This window comes from Opisthocomus hoazin, chromosome 2, assembly GCF_030867145.1.
Source record: "Opisthocomus hoazin isolate bOpiHoa1 chromosome 2, bOpiHoa1.hap1, whole genome shotgun sequence".
In the NCBI taxonomy this organism is placed as follows: Eukaryota; Metazoa; Chordata; class Aves; order Opisthocomiformes; family Opisthocomidae; genus Opisthocomus; species Opisthocomus hoazin.
The window spans coordinates 2,561,359-2,589,292 of NC_134415.1; the positions used below are offsets into that span (position 1 = coordinate 2,561,359).

General features: G+C 46.2%; 1 protein-coding gene across 1 annotated transcript; it reads right to left on the reverse strand.

Annotated features, from left to right (window-relative positions):
- Nucleotides 1–4,405: 4,405 nt before the first annotated feature.
- On the reverse strand, nt 4,406–26,352 carry SFT2D1 (SFT2 domain containing 1). The gene is made up of 8 exons (XM_075411779.1): nt 26,210–26,352; nt 19,020–19,106; nt 16,485–16,567; nt 13,487–13,568; nt 10,678–10,713; nt 9,897–9,955; nt 7,267–7,296; nt 4,406–5,116 (listed from the first exon to the last, which is right to left on the reverse strand). Exons 1-8 carry the CDS (start codon nt 26,270–26,272, stop codon nt 5,077–5,079), a joined length of 480 nt encoding a protein of 159 aa, XP_075267894.1. The 5' UTR covers nt 26,273–26,352; the 3' UTR covers nt 4,406–5,076.
- Nucleotides 26,353–27,934: the final 1,582 nt, after the last annotated feature.

Here is a 27,934-nt window from a genome sequence, read left to right on the forward strand (position 1 = left end):
ATAAATCCTAACGCCATGCAGTCCCACACGACAGCCGCCCCAAACCACTTATTCAGCTGTTTACTCTTTACTTCTAAACTCTGCACTGAGGGGGTGAGAGGGGGGAAAGGGGAGATGGGTTTAGCTTGGATCAGGAACTATAGGAGAAGTTATAACAGTGGTTGCCACAGGACAAAAAAAGTAAAAAGGGGGGGGATGGTATCATCTGAGGTTCTATTAAAATGGCTGGATCTCCGATAAGACCTTCATATACTAGGCAGTAAGTAAATAAAGATGCTTTCAAGAACAGAAGCGTAATTACTGTCAGGATTGTGATTTAACAAAAACAAAAAAAAAAGCAGAACAGAAAAAAAAGCAGAATGGAAAAAGAAGGAAAGATAAAAGTGAAGTGAAGGGAAAAGAAAAAGTGAAGGGAAAGGAAAAAGTGAAGGGAAAAGAAAAAGTGAAGGGAAAAGAAAAAGTGAAGGGAAAAGAAAAAGTGAAGGGAAAAGAAAAAGTGAAGGGAAAAGAAAAAGTGAAGGGAAAAGAAAAAGTGAAGGGAAAAGAAAAAGTGAAGGGAAAAGAAAAAGTGAAGGGAAAAGAAAAAGTGAAGGGAAAAGATAAAAAGGGAAAGAAAAAATGAAGAGAGAAGAACAAAAGAGGGAAAGAAAAAGTGAAGAGAAAAGAAAGAAAAAAGAAGTAATGGAAAAATGAAGAGAAAAGAAAGAAAAAAGAAGGAAAGACCAAAGAAGAATGGAAAGACAGACAAAAGAAGACTGGAAAGAAAGAAAAAAATGAATAGAAAAAAGAAATAGGACAAATAAGAAAAAAAAAAAGAAAAAGACAAAAAACAAAAAAAGAAGAAAAGAAGAAAAAAAAAGTGCCACAGCTTGTTACCGAGCAGCATTACCCATTTGCCGCAGCGGCACCGGTAACTGCCCGGGGCAGGGGGTCCCGCAGCCCCCGGCCCCGCTCCCAGCCCGGGGGGCAGCAGCGCCCATCGCCCCCCGCCCGCAGGCACCCCACGCCGCCGCCCTATCGCCAGTTACTCAGGAGCAGACCAACCCCCCCTCACTGCACCCTCCCGTCAGGGAGCTGTCGAGAGCGAGAAGGTCCCCCCTCAACCTCAGAGCTCTTTGCCAACCTTCGTGATTCTGTGACGCTGGGTTGGTGGCTTTTTTCCCTTTCCGCCATAAAGCCATCTGCCCCAAAGCCAGTGGGAGGATGGGGTGCTGGGGGGGGATGGAGGTGCTGGGGGGGGGGATGAGGGTGTCTTAGGGTGAAGTTTCGGTTCTCAGCGCTTCGGAAGGCTCCCGCCCTCCCAGCGAGGAAAGGAACCATGATCCGTTCACGACACGACGCGGTTTGGCACGTCATTAAATAACGGCTCTTGGACAGCACAAAGCCAAGCGCAGTGACTTACTCAAGGGTTGTCACGGCTGTCGGAATCTCCACAGGCGTTTTCGTCCTTCGAAGCTGGCCACTGGGCTCAAACATCTGTTATACCACCTATTAATGAAGTAAGCAGCTTCATTATCATACAATCATAGAATGGTTTGGGTTGGAAGGGACCTCAAAGCTCATCTGGTTGCAACCCCCCTGCCATGAGCAAGGACATCTCCCACCAGCCCAGGGTGCTCAGAGCTCCATCCAACCTAGCCTTGAACCCTGCCAGGGAGGGGGCAGCCACAGTTTCTCTGGGCAACCTGGGCCAGGGCCTCACCACCCTCATGGGGAAGAATTTCTTCCTAACATCTCATCTAAATCTGCCCTCTTTTAGTTTAGAGCCGTTCCCCCTTGTCCTGTCACTGCACATCCTTGTGAAAAGCCCCTCTCCATCCTTCCTGTCGGCCCCTCCAGGCACTGGCAGCTGCTCTAAGGTCCCCCTGGAGCCTTCTCTTCTCCAGGCTGAACAGCCCCAGCTCCCTCAGCCTGTCCTCGTAGGAGAGGTGCTCCAGCCCTCGGATCATCTTCGTGGCCTCCTCTGGCCCCGCTCCAACACATCCACGTCCTTCTTGTGTTGGGGGCTCCAGAGCTGGACGCAGGACTTCAGGTGGGGTCTGACGAGAGCGGAGTCAACGGGCAGAATCCCCTCCCTCGACCGTACAAATTTTGGATACCAGAACCCACCAGTTTTCTTCTTAACTGAAGAAACGCCGAGCGCTAAGCGACATGCAGACTTCGCAGAAGCTACTGTGAGTAAGCTGTGAGTAACCCCCTCTGCCTGCTCCAACGCCGCCTGCCAGCGTCACGGGCACTCCCGGTGACAGCGTTCCCACCGCCGGCACCATCGGAAGAGCGCAGAACGGCAGCGGACACGGAGAGCGGCGGATCTCGACGGCGGCATCCCGCGCAGGACGTGCTGCTCCACGCCGACGCTGGCTGCACGACCCCAGCCACGTTCTCTTTGCTGCTGCGGTGCGTTCGAATTCACGGAATCCCCCGCCGCGCTTCGGAGTCGGAGCAAAGCAGCCGTCACCGCGGGAATCGCTCTCTGTCGCAGCCACCGAGAGTGGTCGGGGTGGTTTTCAGTCCAGGGTGCTCCTTTGTAGACTCCCAGCTCCAAAAGAGACGCAGGAGGAGAGCTCGGCTGCAGCTGACCCGCGGCGGTTTTCCTCATCGTTAGAAGAGGGGAAAAACAAACCAAAAAAAAAAGCAGGTCTGACAGCAATCCAGCATAAACTAAATTTGGCAGGAATTTTGCAATTGTGAGGGCAGATTCGCTTGAAGACGTTACCGAAAATTGGCGTACAAGGGCAGACCTGCCCGTGAACTCGGTTAAAATGATGCGAAGACGCGCGTGTTTCCAACCCAGCACGCCGGACGACCCTCTGCAGCTGCTTACACGGAACAGAACTGCTCTCCACACACTCTCACCCCCCAGGCTTTCCTCTCTGGCCTTTGAGCACAGCTATTTCACAACACCTGTGTTATACTCGTCCAGCATTTTTTTTTAATGGCTGTATCAACGCATTTAATAAATAATTATCTTTCTCAAAGCATCTCCTCTGTCTTTCCTGAAGTTTCAAGGGGGGGAAAAAAAAAAAAGGAAAAAGTGTTTGGGCAAACTGGGAATAAAAGGAAATATTGTACAAAATGTAGCATGTCACCGCGTTACGCAGCTGATCTACGGAAAGATTTCTCTCCCATGATTGAACAGAACCGTCAACACCGACATCGCTCGGTGTCATCTGCATGAATCACGGAATCATTAATGTTGGAAAAGACCTCTAAGATCATCAAGTCCAACCACCAACCCAACACCCCCATGCCTGCTAAACCATGTCCCGAAGTGTCATTTCTACACGATTTTTGAACCCCTCCAGGGATGGGGACTCCCCCACTGCCCTGGGCAGCCTGGTCCAAAGCCTGACCACTCTTTCAGTGAAGACATTTTTCCTAATGTCCAAGCTGAACCTCCCCTGACACAACTTGAGGCCATTGCCTCTCTCCCTGTCGCTAGGAGCACTACGTCTTTCAGCCAAGGCGAGAAGGGAACTCACCCACCCTAGTCAGGAGGGTATGGCTAATGGGTGGTACTAACATTTTTTTTTACCATTTTTACAGTATAAATATGCAATGTGCTTGTAAGTGCATGTGCTTGATGCGTGGACATCTTCCACCTCACACCCCACGCAGAATAAAACGTCTCCTCTCTGAACGTACTTTCTGTGTTCCGGGAGTTATTTTCGGTTTCAGGTAACGGCACTAACGAGCCCAGAGCCTGCTGCCGGGCCGGGACTACCCGGTCCCCCATCATCAGCACGAAGGACACCCGACTGGCAACTTATTGTCACTATTCAGTAAAAAGGAACGGCTCGGGTGGCCGTTTAGGGCAAAATCATGCAACCGTCCTGTACACAGCCTCCCCAAAAGAAGCTGCTATTTTCCAAGATGCACCAGGGAGGTGCTGCAATCCGGCTCTTCACCCTGCACCCCGAATGCTGAAAAAAAGACAGGGGCTTCCCCCCTTCCCGCACTGCAGCTCACATCCTTCCGAACCCACCCCTCCTCCTGGCTGTGGACGAGCAGAAAACCCCCACATCCCAAACAACCGAGGTTTAGCACGCAGATACTCCAGCACAGCCACCCTGTCACACAGCATCAGCCCTCCAACGCGAGGGATTTAACGTTGCTCCTGAATAACCCAACAGCTCAGGCACAAAAAACCACAAGTGAGACCACCTCAGGGAGGCCAGGCAAAGCTCTGGAGTGCTTCACCTCCGTCTGTCAGCAGCTGAAGTCAGAACGAGCAGTTTGTCTGAATACTGACACAACGAGGCTTTAAAGCCGCTGCCGCAAATCTGACAGCCAAATTTGCGTCTCGTCATATACCTATCCCACTTCTAATATTTTCATATTTATTCAAGTGTAACGCTGAAATTTGCAGTCCTCTAGCAGACTCCTAAATAAAAAATCATTTAGGCATCTTTAAAACTAATTTATTTCACAAATCTCATTTATACATTAGCCATAAGTTCTCTTAGTAAAAAGTATTTAAGTATGAAAGTTAAAAAAAAAATCACTTAAAATATAGCTTTTTAATAATAAAATCCAACAGCTTTAAACAGACCTTTCACATATTTTCATTCAGCTTTTTCTGTAAGGCACACGTATAGACATTTCAAAGGAGCAGTGAACTATAACTTACCAAACCTTTACAACGTTTATAACACTCTGTCTTTGGGAAAGCATCCAATGCATAACACAAACACAAATGGCACATTGCAGACTGCAGACAGAACTCTAAATGTGATCTTCACGCACGCTACCCAGATCTTGGTGGCTTGCCTCCACCGGGGAACAAAATGCTACTGGATGCAAGGTAGTCTGAAGACTACTCTGCAAAAAGTATTTAAATGTACTTTTTTTTTGTTAAAAAAAGCCCAAAAGTCCAAGGGTAAACACAACCAGTTCACCCCATTTATTTTTAAACTGTTTGTAGTAAAAATTCTTTAATCCCCCAAATGCAGAAGGCAAGGAAAACTCTATATTGTTACTGGGTATTTCGTGAGTGGAGAAGTGTAGTTATCCAAGGAAAATTCACAGAGCAACAGAAGTTGGCTTTTAAAGCACGCAGTGGTTCCTGGTTTCAGTTTAGCCTAGACAGGATGAGAAGCATTTAATCACAGCATCCCTTTAAAAAGAAAGAAAAAAACAGTCAGTTAGGGTACTGTTATTTTCTTTACGTACACACCAACCATTACATGTTTAACACCAAAAACATTAGGTAAACTAAAGACAAAACCCAGCAGTTTCTCAGATGCAGGACCTGAGCAGCCACGGTTCCGCTGCGCGCATCCGCAGCCCCAGCTGAAGCGGAGGGAGCTCCGGGCTGCCCACGGCGCCCAGGCTGCCCAGGGAGGTTGTGGAGTCTCCTTCTCTGGAGATATTCAAGACCCGCCTGGACAAGGTCCTGTGCAGCCTGCTGTAGGTGACCCTGCTTCGGCAGGAGGGTTGCACTGGGTGACCCACAGAGGTCCCTGCCAACCCCGACCAGTCTGTGATTCTGTGATTCTGCCGTTCGCGTTCACATTCGGGCGCACGCCGCGGAACGCAGCGCTGAGGACGGCTCTGCAAAGGCCCCGGCCCTGCTTCGCGCCGGCTGGCCAGTTACTCTCCTTCCATCACTCACTGCAGTCTCCTTAATTTTTAATTTTCTCAAAACTGTGACAGCTTACTGAAGAGTGGAGTTCGTATTCTGTTGTTAGACCATTTGAAACATGAAGGAAAACACTATTGCAGCTTTTAAAGTCACTGTACCTAAGTGTTGTGCTGTTTTGTTTGGCTTGGGATTTTTTTTTTTTTGCCAGGCCAGCAGGAGCGCCACGATTAATTGGGGAAAAAAAACCCCGATCCCCAAAACCCCACAAACAAGTAAATTATTATTAAGAGCAAGCCATTAGCACAGCTAAATCAAGCAATGACAATTTTGTTGCAGTCGAGATCAATGTGGGCATTAAACAAGTTCCACAACACTGTTCTCTGGCCCTCGGCATGGTTTGGGATCACTCTCTCTGCAAGAAAGGCCGCCTACACAAGGAGTTTATGGTAGCATCCCACATAAGCCAGTAACTCAATAACCCCTAAAGAAAGCACTGCACTACTACAAGCAGCCTGCGTAAAGTTCAGTTCTTTGGCTCATAAAATCTAACAGATATAAACCCAAAGAAATTAAGTGATGCCTATAACCCAATGTTCTTCTGCCCAGAACTTGAAGTACAGTTGGTAGGGAAGTAAAGACCGGTGATCAGCAGCTCCGCTTGTTTTCTGTACGGAGCAGAACATTTGAAAACAAGAAGAAAAAAAACCTAAAGGAATGACCCTACTGAGCCTGTCACACGGAACTCTGAATACTGCTTTTGGCTGGGTTAGCTCGAGATGTCAGAAATAGCAAGGTGACAATTTGAAGCCTGAGTTCAGTTAAAGTATTGAATCCATTGTAATTATCAACCACTGTCTTTAAAAAATATATATATAAAGCTTAATCCTCCTTATATCAGATCTGAAGCTTTAAAAAAAAAAATCAATCTGTAGTACAGATGTTTCGGCAAAGTTACAGAAACACTACAGGAAAATACGAGATGAAAGGGACAGACAATACTTTGCATTCTGTTTTCCCCACTTCTACTACAGAACAACTCATTAAGTAATGTACAGACAAGGAAGCACTTTAAAAAAAAAAACAAACAAACCCAAAAAACCCACACAGCTGATAGACTAAACTGCATTTTACATAAAACATTACAGAAAAAATAGACTGTTTGTTTACTCGCACGGGGTTTCAGTCTGTGTTTGGCTAGCTTTCATTCCCTTTTTGTACAGGCAAGAGTGAAAAGGAGAGAGAAGCTTGCCAAAATGAAAATCATCATGAAATGCTGCCTTTGCCTCTCCTAAAAATGATGGAGGAATTCAGGAGGCTTAGCAGCCGAAAATATGCTTGTTTGTTTGCTGGTAACTAAGACCACAGACCCATGAGTTAACTTTTAGTACTGTAAGAGTCACTATTGCATCGATGTATTTTTAAACCACTGGAGAATTTAAACAAAACTTCCATTGATTTTCAGTGATGAAAACTAGAATGAAATTTAGCAACGACGATTATGATGCACTTTACTTGTATTTAAAGCTTATATTATGCATTACTTTGAGTTCAGCTATGTCATTTTCTAAAAATGAAAAGGGAGGAGGTTCAGTTTTTTCACATGCTGAATTGAAGGACTTTTTCCCCCTCCCTAGCATAAAGATAACTGACTTTTGTTAGGATGGGAGTTATTATGCACTTACCTTGCAAAAGGAATATATGATAGACTATACCTGGAAAAAAGAAGAAAAAAGTGTATGTGACAGAGTGCTCATGCCTCTCCTAGAACCTAATTATTTCACTTTAGTCCAGCATTAATAAACGCAATCTGTTTTAACAAAATTTTAAATCAAATTACCTACTCAATTTCATGCTTACCTGAGAAAAGATGACACTTTTGGACAAGACCCAAACGTACTGCCAAGGATTTCCTGGTTTACTTTTTCCTTGCTTGTTTTTTTACAAAGTTCGTAACTTCTATCACGCATAAACTTAAAAAAACAACTGATTTACCATCACCAGATTCAAAAGGAATGGAGATTTCTGGGAAAACAGTATCCTTCAAGGTGACAGAGACAACTCTTCCCAGTTTAAAAGACAATGTGCATTCCTAATCATATTATTTATGTAACTCTAAATACAGATATGTACTGTAGTATATAATTTGTAGTACATATAATAATATGCCACCACTGTGACACTCAATAGTTGATAACTCTCTTCTCCCTGCCTCTCGCAAGCCTGCAGGCTGCGTTGTGTTCTCATGCCCAGCCTGACCAAGCTCCAGGCCACGCAACCGATGTGAAGCTGCCTGCTGTTAACCTGCAGAACGCGGTCTGAGCTCGTGGTCACCCCTCTGCCTCGTACGGAGCATCGGCCTGGGCACAGCGCGACGCCCCGCAGCCCCTGCCCTGAACAAACGGCTGTCTGTCCTCAGATCCATGCCCAGCACAGACACTGCGTATTCCAGGCAAGGTCAAACAAGAACTGTGGTCACCCTGGATCGCCTCGGAGTATGAAGTTATTTTCTGTGAACTAGTAGTGCAGCAATATAATAATTATTCAATTAACCAAACATATGAGAAAGTATTAGACTCTGATTTGCCACAAATTTGTACAGCCATTTACATCAATTCTGAGTTATTTCTAGTGAATCCAATGGTTTTCTTAAGCTCACACAACAGGGCAGTGAAAGACCTCAGAAAAAAAACCTGGGTTGGCCTAATTTACGCGTGGTGTGGTTCCCTTCACTACGCGAAACTCTGAAGATTTGTCGGAGAAGTTTGGTGCACCCGAGCATAAAGAGGATGCATGTTGGGCCTTAGAGATCCTGGCGTCACATCCAACCTCTTCAGTCCTAAAATAAGTCTGGTCTTACTAGCAGGGAAGAGAGGTGAAACAAATGTAGAAATTCTTCTCCGGAGGTTGTTCCTCACTCGTGGCTATACGTGGAGGTATTTGGTATGGGGGATAAGTCCCTACACCTTCCTAGTGTGCTCTGCACAGTCCAGCACTCAGCACAAACCTGACGTGGCTCTGTAGCTTTCCAGATGGTGCTTCTGTTCGTGTCTCTTCTACCACTGATTAACAGGCATTGCCAGTGTCGCGCCAGGACAATGCGATGTTGGTGAAGTTCAGGAGTGGTGCAGGAGCACTTGAGGCTGTAATTGTGTGATGCTGGCCCTTTCATCTTCTGTTCCTTTCTTTTTCTTCTTGATAATTGTTTTCCCTTCACCACAAAACGTACAGGAGAAAAACAACTTTTCAGAAAAAGTGTTTTCCACCTGTAACTTTGTGCTGTGGTGGAATGAGAGGGAATAATGCCACGAAGAGCAGATAAATCTATGTCAATAAGTTCATAGTCACAGAGGTTGGTTTGCCTGCGGTTTTTCTCCTGCCACCCATGCTTCATTGTAACATAAGCTTCCAAGTAGCCTGGTGTCACCAGAGAGCAGAGGGACTGAGTGCACCAAGGGCACTCCCCCCTTCATCTGCTTAGCCCAGGGAGCTTCTGCCTGTAACTGGATGGTTTCAAACTGAGCAGGAGATGAAGAATTGATCAAGTCAGTAAGTGGAAGGTGTTGGCTGCTCATCTGATTGTGGATATGGGCCCTTCCCACTGGTTACTGACTGGGGACTGCACACCTCCACCTGTACAAGGTTCTGTGCAGCCTGCTGTAGGTGACCCTGCTTTGGCAGGGGGGTTGGACTAGATGACCCACAGAGGTCCCTTCCAACCCCTACTATTCTGTGATTCACCTGGGACGAGGAGCTCGAGTACATGCAGTCGTGTCTCCATGGAGAAGGCCGTGCTCCCCCTCCCCGCGCTCACACACTCCCAAGCCAGCCCTCGAGCGCATCGCGATGGCCATCCTAGCACCCGCCACGCTGAATTCACCCTCCCGCATCCACCTCCTCTTTACCCAGCACCGCTGAATATTCTTGGGGCAGGACACGCCTATGGAAAGGTTATTTAGTTTCTTCCACGTGAAAAATGAAAATTTATTCGGAACTCTAAAAAGAGGGAGATAATCAGAAGCTGGGCGTATGAATATACAGTTACTTTCACAGCAGGGACAAGGTATGAGAATTTCTTTGCCTTTATATTCCTTTCAGAATGCTTCAAATAAGTCCACACATTGCAGAATATACTTAAAAATACCATTTTTGCAAGACAATCGTATATAGATTTTGCTGAAGTTACACAAGTAGCTCAGAAAAACAGACTGAGGCCAGCATTTGGGCACACCTACGCCGTGCGAGGCGTACAGGTTTATATTCACATGGGTGCAGGGCAGGGAGAAGAAATGAAAATGAATTTTAAGAATCTTACCAGGTCATTGCCAAGAACTGCAATATGCAGAATAACACTGCCAAACCTCTTTTGTTCCACTAAGCAAAAATAAAGCAAATATTGCAAGTCAGTTAATTTTGCAACAGCCTGTACTGTAAACAACTGGAACAGTCTGCTCAGTCAAAAATATAGTTAACTAACGATGCCTAAATTTCCTTAATTTAACTTGCTACCCCGTTCCACTCTAACAACTTCCCATTCATTTTATCTGTCGCTCCATTGGCTTCATGCTACGAAAACCTTCTCCAGCTTTGGAAAGACTTAAGAGCACCAACGCTAACACCTTCACTTTCATGCACTGCTGCAAACATGGAAGTTCTCTTCAGCTACACATGTACTTCTACGGCACACAACTGCAGCCAGTTTTTCAATCAAGAGGCCTGAAGGTACTTGTCATGTCTCTTCCTTCGTCTTAAGCAGTTTAATATTCTGTACCCACGGTTTCTGAAGACCATATCTCTGACATAAGCACACATCACTAACATGAAAGTATGTTTTAACTTGCTTTTCTCAGTTCTTATTCCAGAGGTCTGCAGACTGACCCTGATGCTTTAGATTTTACATTCTCATGTACCTCACAGGCAGGTGGAAGGGTGCGTTTGCTCTGGAGCCAGCAGGCTCATCACTCTACCTAAACACAAGTACCACACACACAAGCTCATCTTTCCTCTACGACTTAACTGTATGTTAAATCCATAATACAATTCATAAACTACCCAAGCGAGATTGCTCTTTAGAGGAACAAAGTCTTCTCACTTACCCAGAATACAGCACACAGAGTCAATACTAGGAAAAGCTGGGGGGAAATGAAAGGAGAGACAAAAAGAAAAAAGAATGAATACTGAAATACTCCACAAAGCAAATACAGTCACTGTTTTCATGTTTTCAATGGATAATCAGCATTTTCAGAATCGACTCATGACACAGGCGGAGCCAAAGGCTGTCCCACGGTGACTATATGCCAAACTCCAGGTAAACTGGTGTTTTCCAAAGCACAGTGTGATGTGCTCCGTGGCCAGAGGGGCTGGGACAAGTCTCAGAAGAAAGAGCAGGCAGGAACTGACTTCAGGAGCCAGCACGAGCATAACCAGGTCTGTGTCAGGTCTATGAAGAGGTGGGCTTAAACGATAATGTCTGCTTGAAAGTAATCAAGTACTCTGGGAACGGCTATTCCATTATTTCAGCACACACTGTCACTTTGGATCTAGCATTCATAACACCAACAGCTGACAAGGGAGCTATGTGCATCGCTGTGAACAACCCAATTACCAAAAACGCCCATTCACAATTACAGCATTTGGCCAACACAGGCTCTGCTGCTGCTGCCAGTGTTTTTTCATCTTCTCACGGCAATGAAGAACCCACCAGAGAGCAGCTGCCTCATACACAGTGAAAAAGCTCACATGAAGTTTTATTCAAGGTACTTACAGAACTCTCATGGAACATTACAATGATATGGTTTATTATGCCAAATTAATCACATCGTTTGTGCAAGCTTCACCATCACTTTGAACTTTTCTGCTAAACCTCACCTGGCTCCCTCCAACCATCATTACACACAGCAGAAAACAGAACACAACTCTCTACTAATTTTCACGGAAAAAAAAATTGTTGGTGTTTTATGGAAAGAAATAAAACAGAATCCCAGAATGTTCAGGGTTGGCAGGGCCCTCTGGGGATCACCCAGCCCAACCCCCTGCCCAAGCAGGGTCACCCAGAGCAGGCTGCACAGCACCGCGTCCAGGGGGGTCTGGAATATCTCCAGAGAAGGAGACTCCACAGCCTCCCTGGGCAGCCTGGGCCAGGGCTCCGTCACCCTCAGAGGGAAGAAGTTCTTCCTCCTGTTCAGCTGGAACTTCCTCTGCTTCAGTTTGTGCCCGTTGCCCCTTGTCCTGTCACTGGGCACCACTGGAAAGAGTCTGGCCCCATTCTCCTGACACCCACCCTGCAGATATTTGTAAGCATATATTAGGTCCCCTTTCAGCCTTCTCTTCTTCAGGCTGAACAAGCCCAGCTCCCTCAGCCTCTCCTCGTAGGAGAGATTTTCCCAACATATTTGTGACTCCTGAGTTGCCTACAACTCTAGCTTTGTGTTAGGATGGGGATGAAAACAGTCAAATACATCAAAAGTTTTCTAAACTTTAGAAGTTTTCTGGTTCTTCTCTGTGTTACTGAAATTTTCCATCCTAACAGTCTTTGCTCTCATCCAATGTTCCTGTCCCCTACTAGACGAAACCTTTCGTTCTGTCTTTTCCTAACCCTGCTGGTAGCCTCTCTGCACAGGCAGAGAGCAGAAAGACATCACAGACCTACCTGTTCTCTTTCCATTTCCCTGTCGTGTCTTGTTTCTACAGCCTTCAAAGCAAGTTATTGTCTCGGTTGCTGTGTCCAAGCACAGTGGATGATAGGACTATCAGGGCAAATAATTTCTGTGCTGGCTACTTCAGTGTCTGGCTTAGGCCCTCAGCTTGACCAGAAAAAGAGCACAGTGTTGGAGAACTCATGCTCAGCAAACACAGACTCTCGAGAATTTGAGAAATTCTTGGACATTTTTACTGTAGACCTACGAAACACAACTTCCCTAGGACTTGTTACTTGGTGTGATCTGGAAGAGATGGCAAAAAGTCACCTCTTTAACAGAGCTCGTGGTCTAAGCAAGGATCAAGTCACTTTCCCAAAAGCTGTGGCCAAATGTGAGCTTCTCAAACGAGTTAACTCCACCTCCCGTGGGCATATGCCAGGAAGAATACACACCCCATATGACAACTAGCCAGAAAGAATTCATCAAGCACTTCTCCATATCAGCTGTAATCAACTAGAAAAGAAAGTTCTACGATAGGGAGAATAGGACAGCCAACTACACTTCAAAAATACAAGATGAAACACATCAGGAAGAACCAGAGGAAAGTAAGTATGAAAGAGAGAAGCAGCAAGTCTTGAAACTTGTTTTTAACTACCCAGTATAGAGGTTTTGGGATAGGAATTCTGAGACTGCGGAAGAGGCCGTTTTTAACATCTTCCTGGAAGAAGCAGTGATGGTCATGGAAGTAGAGGAGCCAAGAACCTCTCAATGGAGAAGTGTGAAGCTGAACATGACTGCCCAGTCTTCAGGGAGAGAAATTAATTTTCTCCATGGCTTTGAAAGTGCCGAACCACTAATCTATACAAACAGAGCTGCGGCCAACAAGCAGCTGTCAAGCCAGACGCGGTGACCACAGACTTTTCACAGGAGCTGAAAAGTCTCTCCCGAGCCTTGTTCGTGAAGAAATTGGTTTAGAAAATCAATTAAAAATAATCAACATAATAATAGCATTTGGTCAGAAATTCAGTAAAGAACATTTTGCTCCAAATGATTAATTTAGAAAAAATCATAAGCAACAAAAACACAGGCTCACAGAAAGGAGTTAGATAATCTTTATGATACACAGAGCTAACCAGATTGGCTATTGCTACTCACTAACAAAGAAGAGGTGGACTGAGAAATAACCTCCCATTAGCAAAGCCTCAAATTTAGCTTTGAGGCTAAAGGACAACATCTTAGCAAAAGGAAATAACGATAGTATACTTACCAACATCACAATTGTAGCTATTAATCTCTTTGGGTCAAACATTGCTTTCAACTGCTTCACTGGCCCCATCAGGAAACATGTACTAATAAGAGGGAAAAAACAAAACAAATGGTAAATCACTTTCAAATAAATATTTATAAAAAGACAATAGGTAATTTAATCAGGTTTCCAACAGCGAGATGACTACAAAGGCTTTAAAAAAAAGCATTTCAGTGTTTAGCAACAAAGAGATACTAGAACGAGAGGGGAAATACTCCATGAATTTAGTCCTGCAAACAGCTTATGTATTGAGTCACCTTCGGTCACGAAATCTTTTCCAAAACCTTACCACCTAGAGCAGAGGGTTGGCAAGCAGATGTCTGGCAAATTCACGGTGAGGCTGTTCTAAGAACTGACTTGCCAGAAGAATGTAAAGAATACAAAGACCAAACTTTCTGAAGAAAATTTCCGTTTAACAATAAACTTCTTACCCAGGCAGAGTGCAAGCAGCTACAATCAACATTACAGGGAAGCTCTAACGCTTTGCCCAAACTCAGCAAGCAAAAAAAGAAGGAAAAAGTTCAGTAGTTTTGTATTAAACCCAACTACTTTCTTCTATTCTGTAGTTAGCTTGAAGACAGAACAAAATCCATCAGCAACGCTGTACCTGTTCATGTAAAGAAACACAGTGTGAACTAAGAATTCACAGCCGTAGGAGCAATTATCTGGCTTCAAATACTCCGAGATGGGTCTCCTCCTTCCCTGTCTGCTTTGTAGAAAATACAAAACTCTAGCGACAGAGTGAGAATGCCTGCAACCTTGTCGTGGTCTGAATGCTTTACTACAGAGCAGGAAACCTAGTTTAACTCCTTTGCTAGTTCATATTTGCTTATAAGAAACGAAACTATCAGTAGCAGAGAAGAGTTCAGCAGAGCTCCCTCCTGAAACTACTCACAAGCCTGGTGAAGCACACATCTTCTAAGACAGAAGAAATACAGGAATCCACCTTCCAAGCAGCAAACTGAACCATGATCTCCCACACCCACAGGGTCCCCTACCAGCAACTTTGTGTATATATCTTCTTTTTTTTTTCCCCTTAAGTTGTATAGGCAGACCTCAAAAGTCCATATTGAATGGAGAAAAATGTTTTCTCAATTCAATAAAACAAAAAAACAGTTTTAACTTCACCGCAATCCAAACTAACTACTTCTCAGTATTTTTTCATCTTGGCTTCTAGGCAATAAAATTAAATTAAGACAAAATAAAAGAGCCTTGAAGGACTAGAATAAAAAACTACTTAGCTAGTGGAAGGATAGGGATGATGAAAGTATGTTGGTAAAAATGAGGGAGGTTCAGGGCACATAAAATAGACAGAAAAAATATAGAAAGCAAAATGCATTGACAGTAGCCTGACTGGCACTGAAGGACAGACAGCGCAAGAGCTTTTCCAGAGGTGTGAGAGAATCCAGAGGGAGCAGAAAGGCTGGAAAAAAACATTCTAGAGGATCTCCACTTCCACAGGATATTTCTTACATTCAACACATTCTGTAGGAGATACACTCATCATCCCAGAGAAGAATCAGTTAAGTATCAGTTTCATGTCTGTGGCTAGAAAATTACAGTAAAAACGGGCCAGACAGGACTATTTAGTAAGAGTGGTAACTGCATTTGTTTTAAATACAGCCTTGCAAACAAACTTGGAAAAGTTCAAATCTCTTTGTCAACTTGGGACTTTATTGGCATCTCCTACTGTTTGCAAAGCACAGTTGCCTGTTGTGTACATCTAACAGGACTACTGATGGGGAAGGGGGCCTCTTTTTACTTCTAATTTTAGTTGGAATCCAGGCTAAAGTTTTCCAGCATCCTCCTAAAAGAAATGCCAGCCTGTAAAAGCTTTCCTCTTCATTCATTGATAGTGTTGATTACTACCAAGTTTCTAAAATGCTAATTTAATTGGCAGCAGTGAAAACACACCCAAAATACTAGGTTAAAAAGAAAACAAACAAAAACCCAACAACAAAGACTAAGGTCAGGGAGAGAAAGGGAAATATTCAGTTTTGCCTACTTCCAGTATTAACTTTTTGTCTTGTTTTAGTTTGAAATGCAATAGTTACACAAATGACAGGCTCACTTCCAGTATAAACATCTCTGTCCCCTAACAAATTCATTGAGGAATCGCATTTCTCAAATGTTAACGTCACATTCCCTGAGTTTCAACAGATTAACCATGCTCTGACTCAACATTTAAGTGACTTGACTAAAGTCACAGAGTCCAAACACAAGACTGGACTCCATAGGTTCTGAGTCTCACGGCCATGCTTCAGCTATGCTACAATAGCACAAGAATGAGGACAAACTGAAACTGAAAATACTTTACTGACATTAAATTCTTCCTTACATGTCTTTCAAACAGTGAAAGAAGAGGTTTAGATCCTAGGAGGTCCCTTCTGCGAATCTTTCCAGACTACCTGCTACAGGGAACGCAGCAAAGAACCAAGCACAGAGTTTCAAATACACTGCGAAAGATTTTTAGATTCTGCCTGGCCCCACAGTCAAAAGGAGCATTTCCTGAGCCTCTCCTTTTTCACAGAGTTTTCCTAGAAACAGGATGATGTCCTTGTCAAAACCAAAAAGCTCCTCCCAGTAACAAAGCAGCTACACAGCGGGCAGACCAGTTTGCCCCTTAAACTGAGGTACTCTGCAGCTGGCAGCAGGACTTGGCTGTAAGAAGTCCAAAACATTCAGCCAGCAATCTGTCACACACGCCTCAGACAGCAGTTGTGATGTGTCTACAAAACAACCACGTAAAACACTACAACAGGGCAATAACAAGCGAATAACTAATATTCACTAATCTTAAAGCTGTAAGACAAACAAGATTTTACATTATGAGCATTTCAATATGAAAACAATGTTGTTTATACACAACATAAGCAGACACACTCTTAGAGCAAAGGCAAATGGAAATGTAGATGAAAAGGAGGATACTTTTCTAATAACAATAATTAAGAAATCGTACCTGGCTAACGCAGAGATATTTCCCAGGGTGTAAAACACTGCGAAAAGTTTGATCCCCTTTGGGAGCCATAGCAATGCAGTTCCCTATAAAAGACAGGTTATTTGTATGTTTTTAATTAGTTAATTCAATTTATTTGGATTTTATAGTCTATAAATGTATTTTCAGACTACAAAGAGTGTCATTCTAACACACTGTTCTCAGATTTGAAGTAGGCAATATTCAGCTTACTTCTATTGCCACCTACTGGCAAAATAATGTCCTGATTTATTATATTTCACAATATTTTTTACAACTAGGCAATGTTTATTTTTATTGTTTATAACATTTATTTTTGCTTTGTGGCACTTTCAGTTTTGTTAGGATGGCCCACTACACACCAGACCTCCACGCACAAAGGAAAACAACATCACAAAGCCACCCTAACACCCACCATCTCCTTTCCCACCCAACCAAGCATCCGGACTCGCAGTCTAGATACACACTGGGGCCGAACAGAAATAGCTTAGAACTCATACTGCCTCTCTTATTTCCACTAAACACAAAAAAAAAATCCAAAGCCTTCTGTTGATCACTGTCCCTGTGATGATCAGGGAGAAACAGAGCCTAAACCAGAAGCAAAACATGGGGTTTTAGTTTGTTTGGGCTTTTAATTCTTTTTTCTTTAAGCCGTGATGCAGACACTGTCCTGCAAAAAAAAAAAACAAACAACCAAAAACCTGTATTTTACCCAGCTGCAATTTCCATGGGAATCCGTGGCGTCAGTTTGCACAGACCACAGAACAAGCAACCACGGAAAGCTGTAAAAGTGTAACTGTATTCTCCTAGCAAAGCCTACAGACACTCTGCACGGGTTGGATTAAAGAAGAAACACCACCTGCCATTTTAGCCAGCCAAGAACATAATAAATACACCAAAAGTTCCACAATCTGAAGCAGCAGAAGGTGGAGCTGCCAGCTCTCAGCTTCATGTGGCAAAGCTTGGCTAGAGAGCTACCTCCACACTCTCCAAGCTACGAGGTCCACAAACACACTATTCAAGAGTTTTGACTCTTACCAAGCTCAATATAACTTAAGGAAACTTTAGGGAACCAAGATCCTAAAGCCTTTTATCTGTTGTTTCATAGTTTCACACCATGTGATCTAGAATAGGCACAAAGACTAAATACTAAAAAACCAGCAGCAAAAAGAGTGATGTTCACCTGTCCAGAAATAGGTGTTAACGCACACACGCGGTGCGTACTAAAATTTGTGATGATACTGGTTAAATGTTACTTGCAAAAAAGAAAAAATGGAGGGGGGGACCAAGTCAACCAAATAATGCTTAAGCAAACCTACAAAAGGGATATTCTAACCCAGTCTTGAGCTCCCTCCCTAGAACTTGCCTCCTCTCTTACACAAGCATCCGGCCAGGGTTTGTGTCACTGCACTGGGCACCGACGTCCATACTCAGCACACCACTCTCCAGTTCCTTCACCGAGCTGATCACCACTTCAGTAAGACCAGCAACGGTGCTGGTTTACCCCTGGGTCCCAGGGAGTCTAAGAAACTGCAAGTTTGGATAAAGCAGCAGAAGCTTCCACCTGCAGGAGAACCCAGCAAGTAGCTATCTCCGAGCGAGTGCCTCAAGCCATTAACGGGTTTCTCCTCCACAGCTGCCCCTTCCGCCATTACATAAGTCTCCTTGGTTTAAAAACTTTTCATGGTAAAAGACAGACCAGCAGCAGTCATTTAAAACATGGCAAATTCAGAAACTAATGCACACAGGACTCCAGAACGCATTATGAGCCCAGGCAACCTGCCTGACAGTCTCCACAAACACCGCAGATGTCATCCACGCTCACTAGCCAAAGGCTTCTGGACTAGCTGACACCAAAAGAAGAACGAACACCCACAAACCCAGCAGCCTGGCTACTTCCCCAACGTTATTTTGTTATTTCACCTGCTTCTAGGACTTCCCATGCAGATGAAGAACTGCTCTGTACTGCAAACTACCTGTGTCAGATTCTGACAGACCCAATCCATTAACAGATCTCAACTTCTAACTGCAGGCTTGAGCCTCCTGCCAACCCCTCAGGTTCAAGAAGGAACAAATGACCTGCTGGCCATGAGATCAACAGGGGTGCAGCAGGTTTCCAAGTGCCAACACGCTACCACAGTCATCACCTATTGATTTGTGAGTGTGACAGGTCATACTTGTGGTTTCTTCAGCCTTTAAAAACCTCTCAAGCTTCCCCCTGCTTTTCACCTTTTATTGGAGAGAATAAGATGGGTACACAATGAACAGCAAAAGCTCTTTCCTAATACACCACTCAAATCTAAATTAAAAATACAGCATATTTTTAAGCATTCAAACCTTTCATTAAGAAATTTTATTACACTGCAATAAAAACGTGCTCTGCTGTGAATGGAAGAAATAAGGCCAAAATTATCATGTACCACAGTTCCTACATACTCATTACACATTTATGTCCAGTTAAATTTACGGATACGAAATTTAGGATACAGGATAAAGCAAACACAGAATCACTTTACTTACAAGAATAGAACACACAACACCAGCGACGAAACATATGGCAAACCATCTGACTCGAGTACCAAAGCTGAGCGTTGAGGCATCGAGAACCTTAACAGGCGGAGAGGAAGAAGAAAAAAAGACATTAAAACCCCATTTTGAACCATCCAAAGGACATTCTTTTTCTTTACTACTGAAGTCCTTAATTTCAAAGGAAAAAATTTTTAGCCAGAAACAATTATTTTACCATGCTTAACAGCTGCTTGCATATGTTATTTCCGTTTAAGAAGTTATATTAGCAATTAGGAAACACATTTCCAAAACAACCAACCAACCAAGACAAAATCTGTGAAGGTACATCCTGGCACTCAAGTAATACTGCTCCACTTGCCGGCTTTTTTTCACCATACAACTGCGAATTCTCACAGCTGTAGCAGAGCAGCAGAAGGAAGGGGCCTTCCAGCGATCTGCAGACTAACACACCTATTTGTGCAGCTCTGCACCTTCCTGCAGACCTCACCACCTTTTCCTGCTCCTAGACAGAACCCGCCGTACGTGGCAGCGCAATTCTCCACTGCAGGCATTACGACTCCAATTACTGCTCCTTACGGGGCGAAGGTGTAGGCAGGTGAACTCGCCTCGCCAGACAGCTAGCTCATGGAAAGGGATCGTTTTACTTCCCTCTTCCCCAGTGTGACACCAGAACCTGCACCAGCTCAGTAAGGCGGGCAGAGAACTCGTGTTTCTCCTGTCCCCACGCCGAGCCCTGTGCCAGACTAATGAGCCAAGGCTGCGTCGCTGGCAGCAGAACAGCCCCTCTCAGCAGCAGTGCCTGGCCAGGTACACTCAGCTCATCTTCTCCACCCATGCTGCAAGAACAACCTAGTCCAGCTTGCTCCAGGTCACTAAAATGAAATGCACTTTCTGTTCTAAACTGGTTTATTACGTGTAGTGTTGCTTCAGCTTACACAAAAGCTAACTATCCTACTTGTTCAGGTGACACAAGCAAACTTGCCCTCCTGTTATCTATTCTACAGATATTTTCAATCAAGTATTATTAACCAAATACACAAGCTAGGGCTTCCCCAGACAATGAGTTTGGTGTTTCTCCTACTCTTTTGTAAAATTTCTCTTCCAGGTAGTGGTAAGTGAATGAATGAAATCTGGTTACTGCTTAGAACGATTTCATATCTGAACAAACAAAGAATCCATACCCAGTTTAACAGAAAAGAGCCACTAACAAGCACACATTTACGTGCTGTGATGAAGCAGTGTCTGAACGTCTGTCAACAAAGAACAGCTTGGACTACTTTCTACTGATAAAAAATTACTAGCCTTATTTAATCAAACTAAATACTTCGAATATCTACTTAAGAAGGGGGATCAGAATACTACAAAAATGATCTCTTACACTTTTGTGCTGCCTGAGCAGACACAGAGCTGGGGTACAATACTGGTCTGAATTTTCTTTCCCCTTCTCTCTGTTCAGCAGTTAGGACAGCACTCCCCGCAGGTCAAAACATGCGGCTTACCTTGTCAGGTCCAACTCTTTGTCCTTACGTACGCATTAAAGAAATGGACAAAAACAGCAACTGAAGGATGGTTTTATTTAAAATCACATGACAGTCACATTCCTGAATGAATGAAATACTCCATGAATATGTCTGCAGGGGTAAGAAGGGCAGGAAGAGCTGGTCGGACACAACTGAAGGCCCTCCTTTGAATCATGCTTTTAGTCAGGCCTACTCATGCAACTAATCACGCCTACACCAAAAGAACAAAGTAAAAATCCTTCCCGTCACAGAATCACAGAATAGTAGGGGTTGGAAGGGACCTCTGTGGGTCATCTAGTCCAACCCCCCTGCCGAAGAAGGGTCACCTACAGCAGGCTGCACAGGACCTTGTCCAGGCGGGTCTTGAATATCTCCAGAGAAGGAGACTCCACAACCTCCCTGGGCAGCCTGTTCCAGTGCTCCATCACCCTCAGAGGGAAGAAGTTCTTCCTCATGTTCAGACGGAACTTCCTGTGCCTCAGTTTGTGCCCATTGCCCCTTGTCCTGTCACTGGGCACCATTGAAAAGAGCTTGGCCCCATCCTCCTGACACCCACCCTTAAGATATTTGTAGGCATTTATAAGGTCCCCTCGCAGCCTTCTCTTCTTCAGGCTGAACAAGCCCAGTTCCCTCAACCTCTCCTCGTAGGGGAGATGCTCCAGTCCCCTCATCATCCTCACAGCCCTCCGCTGGACTCTCTCCAGTAGCTCTTCATCTTTCTTGAACCGGGGAGCCCAGAACTGGACACAGTACTCCAGATGAGGCCTCACCAGGGCAGTGCAGAGGGGAAGGAGAACCTCCCTCGTCCTGCTGGCCACACTCTTCTTGATGCACCCCAGGATCCCATTGGCTTTCTTGGCAGCCAGGGCACACTGCTGGCTCATGGTTAACCTGTCGTCCACCAGGACACCCAGGTCCCTCTCCGCAGAGCTGCTCTCCAGCAGGTCCACCCCAAGCCTGTACTGGTGCATGGGGTTGTTCCTCCCCAGGTGCAGGACCCTGCACTTGCCCTTGTCCCGTCCCTGCGCAGAAATGCAGTGCGGATGGGCCAGTGCTACCAGTACACCCAACGCACACACTTCCGATTGCCTAGGGAACAGGGACGGCTGAAGGTAAATCATTGCTTCAGGTGTATCAGGTACACTGCTGCCACTGCTACTCTACTTCTGGTCTTAATATCTGATGGAGTTCCCGAAACAACTGACAGCAAATTTCATTTCTCATATAAATTTGAAAATAGCTTTATCTTAATTTACATCCCTAACAGTTATTAGGTGGAAAACCACCATAAACAAGTGAACCACACCAAGCCTTGGAAAAAACACGCCATGAGCCTTAAAGTATGATTTTAGAACTAGCTTGATACATTTGATGGATTTAATTCTTAAGAGCCTTAGATTCACAATACATGCGCAGGAACTGCAGGAAGATAAGCTGCAGCACGAGGGCTGCCAGAGCACCACAACACAGCATTCTCTGCAATAACAAAACCAAATAAATTAACTGGCATTAAAACGAAGGCTGATCTCCCACCCACTCCTGATGCCATCACCATTTATGTTATCAAGCTGAACCCAGTCAATGCAACGCCTGAAATCCCGAAACTGGAGATCTGGTAATGCACTTTCTGAGTTCCTGGTACCTAGTACTGCTTAGGTTCCGTGGAAGCAATGGAACTGGTTGTTTTTCTGCTCCACCCCTGCAGTGAAGCACCTTGCTGCAAAAGGTAACGGGTGCACAGTTCAACCCCAGATTCAGCTTGTGCTAAAGCGCCAGGCTACACCCTGGAAAAGCCGAGGGCCCGACACAGCGCCTGCCTCTTCTGCCACGTGTGCTGAGGAGCAGGAATTCCTCTAAGGGGGGCCGTGAGATACCCTGGAGTAACAGCTTAGTTTCTTACACCTACACTTAGAGACTACGAAGCAGAACCCTAAGAAAAAGTTAGTAAGTCTAAGGTGCCTATGCAACAAAAGCAGGAAACAACATAAGGGCGATTCGGGCTTTTTTATCTCACATAATCCATACAGCTAATCCTAGATTTCATATAAAAAGAGTTGGCATTACACTCCACGATATCTGCATTGGCAGAAGCTTTTACTTGGAAGACTGAAAAAATTGCCATGCAAATTCCACATCTGGGGAAAGATTCGTGTGGAGAACTGTGCAGTGGTGGCGGCAGGGGAGTTCCTGTAAAACACACCCATCTTGCTACACCGCTTATCACCTTCTTTCCACACAATAAAAAGAAACAGAAACAGAAATCAACAAATAGAAACCCTGAAGTTTTCTCTAGCTAAGCCAAACTCCTGGGCAAAAAAGCAAAGATTTTTATTCACAGGATATTCCAAGAAAACATTACATTGAGGAAATGACCAAGACATCCAGAAATCAAGAGGAAACCCTACGTGGAAACCGGAATCCGGAAGGCAGAGCTCCAGAAACACAGGGAACGGCCTTGCAGTGGTCCGATACACAAGTTCCAAGCGACAGATAACAGCGTCTTCTCTGAAAAGCTTGCTATGGACACCCACTAAACCCTACAAATGATAATCTGCAAGGCTGCCTTTGATAAAATACATTTCTTGGGCTTCTGAACATCTACCTAGGCTCCCCCATACGTTAATTACCTTACAAAAGCTTTCCATGTCGGGGGAAAAAAAAAAAATAGAAGCACTCTCTTTTGCATGTTTTCGGAAAGATTCCAGATGTTAACAATTACATCTTTTCTTGACAGTAAATTTAAGAATATACAAGTCATGGAGAAAACTCAGCTTCAAAGAAATGTTGAGAACATTTGCAGAACTGAGTTCCTAAGCAATTAGAGATAAGTATTTTCATCTTTCCCTAAAAGGCTTCCTTATATTTATTTCTATCAACACTTTAGAGTAAAATATAAGAAATTTAAATATCTGGTCTACTCCTTCCTAAAATCTTGTTGAATGCTTCAAGCAGTTGTCAATTGACAACTATCATGAAACTACAGCCAGAAAACAAGCCAACGTGTCAAACAGACGGATTTTATATTAGCTTTGGTGTTGGCCAAACTAAACAGCATGACACTGCCCTGACAACATCATTACACTGGTATATTTACAATTTATTATTGACTTTTCTGTAATAAATTCCTTTAACTCTCTTTTTCCTGCTATTTAGAATAATTGATCTATTTGCAGCAAGAAGCAACAGTCGGTCATCTGAAGAGTTTAGAAAGTACAGAAAGACTCCACTGAATCATCACGCAATTGTCTCACTATATACTTCTCTTCTACTTTACTTACGGGGAATTACTGCTGACTTCCTGCTAATGGTTCTGCGAAAACTGAGGAGGAACAGAACAGAGAAACATCTCTGAACATAAAGCATATGATGGCCATTACACAACTATCAGCTACTCCAAAGAGAGGGCCGTTGTTTTTAACCAGACACATGACTCGGTTCCAGAAAGGTCATCTGAAAAGGTTGAAGATTTTACACACAAAACACATAACCTTGTATTTTCCCTCAAAAAGTGTTCTTCTCTGCATGGGTGCACATACTTTTTTGCTCTATTACACACACTTTAAAAACAGTCAACACCACTCAGCTGTAAAGCTATAGCTTTAGCCAACACCATGTGTGAATTCCCTCACCACAAAGGTTTGATTGCCTAACCTAAACACTTGGGGGTTTCTTCAGTGGGTATTTATTTAATTTAAAGAATAGCATTCTGGTTCACCTTCTCTGCATGAAGCTCCTTTGCACTACACCAAAGGCAGATTTATGTGTTTTCTCCTATTTTGTACTAGATAGGCTTTAAATATGGGCAGATTTTTCTTACTGAAAGTCTTCTCCAGCTGTAATACCACCACTACAAGCAATAACCAAATCACATACAGCTTAGTTACTGACATTTAAGAAATGACGCTTTCTTAGCTTAGTTTTCTCCTTCTCAGGATATACACCTCAAATGTAAAATTATTAAATAGTTGGGCATTTATCTATTGATGGCTGCCTTAAAATAAACACCACAGCACCAAGAAAAGCCGAACTCTGTGTTACTATCATGTGTCTCATGTGAAACGTGCCCGGGCATGGCAGATTAACTAATTGGCCTGGAACTGAACTAAGATTAACAGGAATTTAAGTATTTCTTTGATAATCCTGAGATTAAGATCAGAAGGTGAAGCATCCCTCTCAAACGCTGACAGCCAGCTCTGGTGTGAAAGGGCACAGACGCTACACTGCTTCCAGGATCAGTCCGGTGGGGATAAAAATCAGCTGCTTTATTGTGGGAAAGCGGCCACATCCATTAACCTTCCCGACCAGCAGCAACTCGGTGCCAAGCGAGGCGTGGCAGCAGCAAGCTGCCGGAACAGACACTGTGCCACAGCCAACAACTACACCGAGCCTGTGCTGCTTCACTCAGGTTTGCCAGCAGCAGCTCAGATCCGGGCAGCTCCGCGTTCCAGCTTCCTCGGTATCGAGATGTTCCACGATGCGGGACACCCTGACCTGCAGTCACACCCGTTAACAGGGAACTGATGAAAAGTTCTTTATAAGGATGTTCAGCTTCCATGGCATAAGTCGTTCTTTGTAAGGATGTTCAGCTTCGCTTCAACCTAGCAGTGAAGTCTCAGAAATGCATGGTGTTCAAACCCAGTAAAAAAAAAATAACTGATGACAAGGAACATAGCAGGAAGAAACTGAAAAACTAAATCATACTTGAGGAACATGGGGCATACAAAGGACCTTCAGCACAATATACACAAAACTATCTGTCTAGAGAAGGCCCTTCCCAGCTTTTGCAAACCCAGGGAAATAAGGAAAGAGAGAATTGCATTATGTTCGGGGTTGGAAAGGACCTCTGGGGATCACACAGCCCAACCCCCTGCCCAAGCAGGGTCACCCAGAGCAGGCTGCACAGGACCGCGTCCAGGCGGGTCTGGAATATCTCCAGAGAAGGAGACTCCACAACCTCCCTGGGCAGCCTGGGCCAGGTCTCCATCACCCTCAGAGGGAAGAAGTTCTTCCTCGGGTTCAGCTGGAACTTCCTCTGCTTCAGTTTGTGCCCATTGCCCCTTGTCCTGTCGCTGGGCACCACTGGAAAGAGTCTGGACCCGTCCTCCTGACCCCCACCCTGCAGATATTTAGAGGCATTTCTAAGGTGCCCTCTCAGCCTTCTCTTCTCCAGGCTGAAGAAGTCCAGCTCCCTCAGCCTCCCCTCGTAGGAGAAATGCTCCAGTCCCCTCATCATCCTCGCAGCCCTCCGTTGAACTCTCTCCAGTAATTCCTCAAGCGGTTTAGAAATCCAGCCCGCTGTTCCTCCGCTCCCCCAGCGCAAAGGCCACACAACAGAGCAGCACACCCAGCCCGCAGACCCTGCCACCCCGCAGCAGGGCAGGAGAAACAAGACCCAGGGACCCCAATCCAGCAGCAAGACCAAGAGCTCCTCCGCGCACCACTCCTCCTCCCAGGAGGGCCCAGGCCCCGCACCCCGCAACCCCCCCCCCGCCTTCCCTTCAGCGCCTCTCCCGCTCATGGGCGAGCAGAGGCCGCCGGGGGGGGGGGTGTGTGGGGTGTGTGTGCACAGGCCCTGAGGCGAGGGGGGGGGCGCTTCAGCGACCCCACTGTCCCGGCACCGCTCGGCCTCCAGGCGGGGAGGGGGTCCCGGCCGGGCGGTACCTGCGCCGTCAGCCCCTGCTCCTCGTCGTCCTGCCCGGTCAGCACCCGCCGCAGCTTCTCCATGCCGGCGCTCGGGCCGGGCCGCACCGGAGAGGACGGGACGGCACCGCGCTCCCCTACCGGCCCGCGGGCCCAACCGGAAGTGACGCGCCGCCGCAGGCTGCGCCACCTATTGGCGGGGCTCCGCGCCTGCGCAGTGGGGCACCGGAGGGGGGAGGTGGCGGGAGCGCGGCCACGCGCCTGCGCAGTGGGGCGGCGGCGCGGCAAAACAGTGGCGGAGTGGGTTCTGCGCCTGCGCAGTGGGGCGGTGCGGCCGCCTCACGGGGGTACCCGGCCGTCTCAGCGCCGTTTGCCGCCATTGCGCCGCGTCCCGTCCCGCAGGCGGTTGGAGGCGGCCGGTCGCGTAGGGAGGGATGAGGGGGTCGGTTAAATAAAGCCCTCGGAGCAGGCCCGGGGTGGAACCGGGCCGGCTGGGTCCTGCGCACCGCCTGTGAGCAAGGCAGGGGCTTTTCCAGCCGCCTGAGGGCTGGGGGGAAGCGGGGCGAGCTGTAAAGGCCGCCTTCCCTGAGGGAGCGGAGCGCCTGTGTCAGTGCGGAGGATTCCAGTCTGCCGGCCCTGGGAGAATGGCTATGGTGGAGGCCGTCGCGCTGCCCTGCGTCTTCGCTGCTTCACCCGCTCGCTCCCGGCAGCACTGTGAGCTCTGTCCTTCCAGACAAGCCGCGGGAGCCTCCCCGGTCCGAGAGGGCTCTGTAACCTGCAGCTGTGTGCGTGGGGCTCGGTACGAGCCAGGGCAGCGGAGCCCCCCGTGAGGCCCCGCAGGACAGAAGCCTTCCCCTCCCTGAGAAGAGAGCTCCCACGCTGTTCCCCACTTAGGAATGTATTTCTAACGTGCCTTGTACATTGGCTTTTTGGTGAAACATTTGGATGTAAGCTGTGCCTTTCCAGCCTGCTGACAGGCCGTCTGCATCCCAGGAAGCTTTGGGTCAAGGCCAAGATGCAGAATGGGAGAAGCACCTACAGACGTGGCTGTGTGAGAATAATCAAGCAGCAGCAAGATGTCACCCACCGAGCCGGCTGGCATGGCCCATACCTTGCAAGGGTCTGAGCAGGGGGAGGAGTGAGGGAACAACATGACCATGACCCCTCAGAACATGGGAGGCCTGGCTGGTCACGGCAGCGTGGCTGGAGTTTGCTGCTGCCCATGTGGCGTGGGTGCTTTGCAGTTGGCAGGGCAGAATGTGGTGGGTGATAGTCCTTGGTGACCTCCTCCTCCTCTGCTGCTGTCCCAACAGTGTCCACGTGAGCATGCCATCTGTGGTGGCTCTGAAGGGAACTGGTTGCTGGCAGGAGCTGCTGTTTCCATGCTGCTGCTACCCCAGACCAAGGACTGCTTCCTGGAGCACCAGTGCCTGCACCAATGGGGTCCCTCCTTGCACCTCCTGCCCCCCAGAGCCTCCCTTCCTAGTCCGAGGAACCCGTGGAAGAGAGGAAATCAGGCCTGCCTGTCCCAGAGGGAGAAGCCAAGGCAGCCAGCGCCTTCCAGCTGCCCTCTGTGGTGGTACAGCTTCCTGAGGACACCATTTTCTGCAGGGGGGTGGGAGTACTAGCGCAGACCCAGCCCTGCCCCGACTTCATCCTGTGAGGAGCAGGGAAATGAAGCTTCGAAGAACCAGTCCTGCCGGGGCCTGGCAGGGTGCATCAATACGGCTTGAACCCCGGGAAGCG

What these genes read in the sequence shown, in the direction of transcription:
- SFT2D1 (XM_075411779.1), bottom strand. Translation starts at nt 26,272, where the DNA reads ATGGAGAAGCTGCGGCGGGTGCTGACCGGGCAGGACGACGAGGAGCAG. An exon ending in GTGTTGTGTGTTCTATTCTT is followed by an intron (nt 16,568 to 19,019) that starts GTAAGTAAAGTG and finishes TGTCTTTTATAG; the next exon opens with GGAACTGCATTGCTATGGCT. An exon ending in AATATCTCTGCGTTAGCCAG is followed by an intron (nt 13,569 to 16,484) that starts GTACGATTTCTT and finishes CCCTCTTATTAG; the next exon opens with TACATGTTTCCTGATGGGGC.